General features: G+C 35.7%; 1 protein-coding gene across 3 annotated transcripts in view; it reads right to left on the bottom strand.

Moving 5' to 3' along the window:
• LOC113811799 (4'-phosphopantetheine phosphatase) overlaps positions 1 to 2,500 on the bottom strand; it is a 22,420-nt gene that overhangs the window by 461 nt on the left and 19,459 nt on the right. For all 3 annotated transcript variants that reach the window (XM_027363621.2, XM_027363627.2, XM_027363634.2), the window contains 2 exons: positions 2,459 to 2,500; positions 1,558 to 1,716 (listed from right to left, as the gene is read on the bottom strand). The exon at positions 2,459 to 2,500 is cut by the window's right edge and continues 128 nt beyond it. In XM_027363621.2, coding sequence (XP_027219422.1) covers positions 1,558 to 1,716; positions 2,459 to 2,500 — 201 coding nt within the window. The remainder of the gene's footprint in view (positions 1 to 1,557; positions 1,717 to 2,458) is intronic.

The following is a 2,500-nucleotide window of genomic DNA, read 5'->3' as shown; positions in this document are numbered from 1 at the left end:
GGGGGTAAGGCTGGCGAGTGGAGTAAGAACAATCAGTTTCTGATGCACTGTGAGCCCAAGATGTTTAAAAAGTAGCATTTCAAAGTATCTTTATGCTACAACAATAGCTATAAAGGTGTAATTTAGGGAAAAAAATTTGGGGAGCGTGGACCTTCATACAGGTAACTATCAGGCTCCTTTGGATGTATTGAGAAAGTCCTGGTTTTGTAGCTTTAGTAGAAGCATTTATGATATTTATGAGACCTATTTTGTGGCAAAAATTGCATCAAACTATCCAAAGACCACATGCACCCAGAGTTAAATCATCTGACTAGCCAGAATAAGGCCATGTAAAGAACTTTCTCAGCTGAGAGATTTTTGGTTAAGAAGAGAAAACTCTAATGAGAGTAATTCCAAATTTAACATTTTGCACTTTTTAAATCAATAACTCTATTGCAGAAACAGATTTTTCAATTATTGTAGTTTATGTAACATATTTTTGTTCAAAATAGGATAACATTCAGATGTAAAATCAAAGAGAGGATAAATATTTTAAAAGCATGAGAGAATATAGGAGGGCAGAAACCTGTTCCTGGCAATTCTTAACCCCTTGGATCCAGGTGATGGTACCCTCATGCCAAGTAAAAATATGGCTGAGTGCCAGGTGACGTGAATATGCTGTCACAGAAAAATGTGGCTGAGAGCTGGGATGACAGGGATATATCATCATGAGCTAGCCAGAAGTGCACAAAGGTCTTGGACAGTGAACTGACTCAAGAGGGCATTTTGGAAGAGACTCTTGCATTATTTCCACTGGTAACCGAGTGTGGACTGTACCATCCACAAACCATGACTAAAGCTGGCTCTAGGGAGGACACCATTTCCATGCTCAAGAACTGGTGTCCTCCCTCCAATACACCTGGCAGCACAAGGTGTATTACTGAAAATTGAATATCATGAAAATATAAAAAGATAGCACAAATAACAAAATATTAATCATTGTTATTGATGCAGAGTTACAGATTATCTAGTGAGATGATATGGAGCCTGTGCAATGAAAACATTCTATTACCATATTGATACAGAATATCAAATAACAAACAAAGACCTTGGAAAATGGCAAAAAAGCAAAACACTTATGCAGAAAGAGATAATAACACTGCAAAGAGTAGGCAAAGAGTCTTGACACTACACACAAGTGTTCATGTGCACTGGGCCTACAAGCCACACACCCAGGAGAGTTGCCAATCAAGTAAGTCTAATGCTCAGATTTTGGGCCATATGCGGGCAGCAAAGCACCCAGATCCAATGGGTTAATTTATCCTAGATAAAATATGGTAAACAACATAAATCTGCAGTTTCACTACTAAGAAATCTTGTCTATGGTAAAGGAAGCTTATCTAAATATGAAGAATATTTTTCTATAATATACTTGTCACATGAACTTTATTAATTTGAGGTATTAAAAATATATGTCAATAATAAAAGTCATACCTTACACCTTAGAAAATAATTTCAAATAAAATCTGTGAAAAAAAACATTGTAGTTCTCTACATATCCACAAGCGGTCATCTTACCTGTTTGCCAGCCATCTGTTCTTAATAACAGCTAATCTGAGAGAATCACACGTGAAGACAGCCTTAAGGTTTGTGTGGACAGCTCTTCCCATTCCTTCCACAACAACAAGGTCACAGTCCCATGTACACAATTCATCCAATAACGAAATTGGAAGGCGACTGAAATATGGGAAACAGTTAATATGAATTTATTATTCACCATGTCCAGGTTCTACTACCCTCTCCATCACATTAAAGAAAGATTGTGTCATCAGAAGCTATTAATCATATCAGTAACTAAAAAACTGTGCAATAAATGTAAAACTGAAAGGAACAATTGCAGCCTTCTTTATACAGTCTGCTGCATCTCAGTATATATTAGAAAGAATGATACTTTATCAACCCAATGATGCCAGGATGGCAAAAATACATACCATGTCAACTGTGATTTTAGTTTAGTAATTTTGCTTACATACACACAGCTCCATAAGAGTTTAGGTACTATGGAGTCAGTTACAAGTAGGCCTCCTGACTGACTCCTTGGTGAATAAGATATTCCCAAGTTATTATCATCACAATCATTATCATCATCCCCAGTATCATTATTTCTATTATTATCATTATTATCATTATTTTCATTATATGATTATACTATAATTATCATTATAGTTGCCAGAGCCATTATCATTATTATTATAATTTCCATGATCATTTTTTGTTATCAATATTAACAAAATTATTTGTAATAAAAATAAAAACCTAAGATGGGTCTTGTAAAAGACCCCATTGTAACTAAGAATTTGGGATGAAATCTAGCTTATAAGTAAAATAAGAGCCAGAAAACACAACCATAGGGGAAAGTGCATGTACATTTGCACTCCTGCCATCAATGGGTTGATTTCATACTGACTACATTTCTCACCTTAGATCAAGGCACGGTGAGGCTTGGCCTGACTCTCGTATA

This window comes from Penaeus vannamei, chromosome 9 (assembly GCF_042767895.1).
Source record: "Penaeus vannamei isolate JL-2024 chromosome 9, ASM4276789v1, whole genome shotgun sequence".
Classification (NCBI taxonomy): Eukaryota; Metazoa; Arthropoda; class Malacostraca; order Decapoda; family Penaeidae; genus Penaeus; species Penaeus vannamei.
Note: the sequence above shows the minus strand (reverse complement) of the source record. Positions and strands in the feature narration are given on the sequence as shown.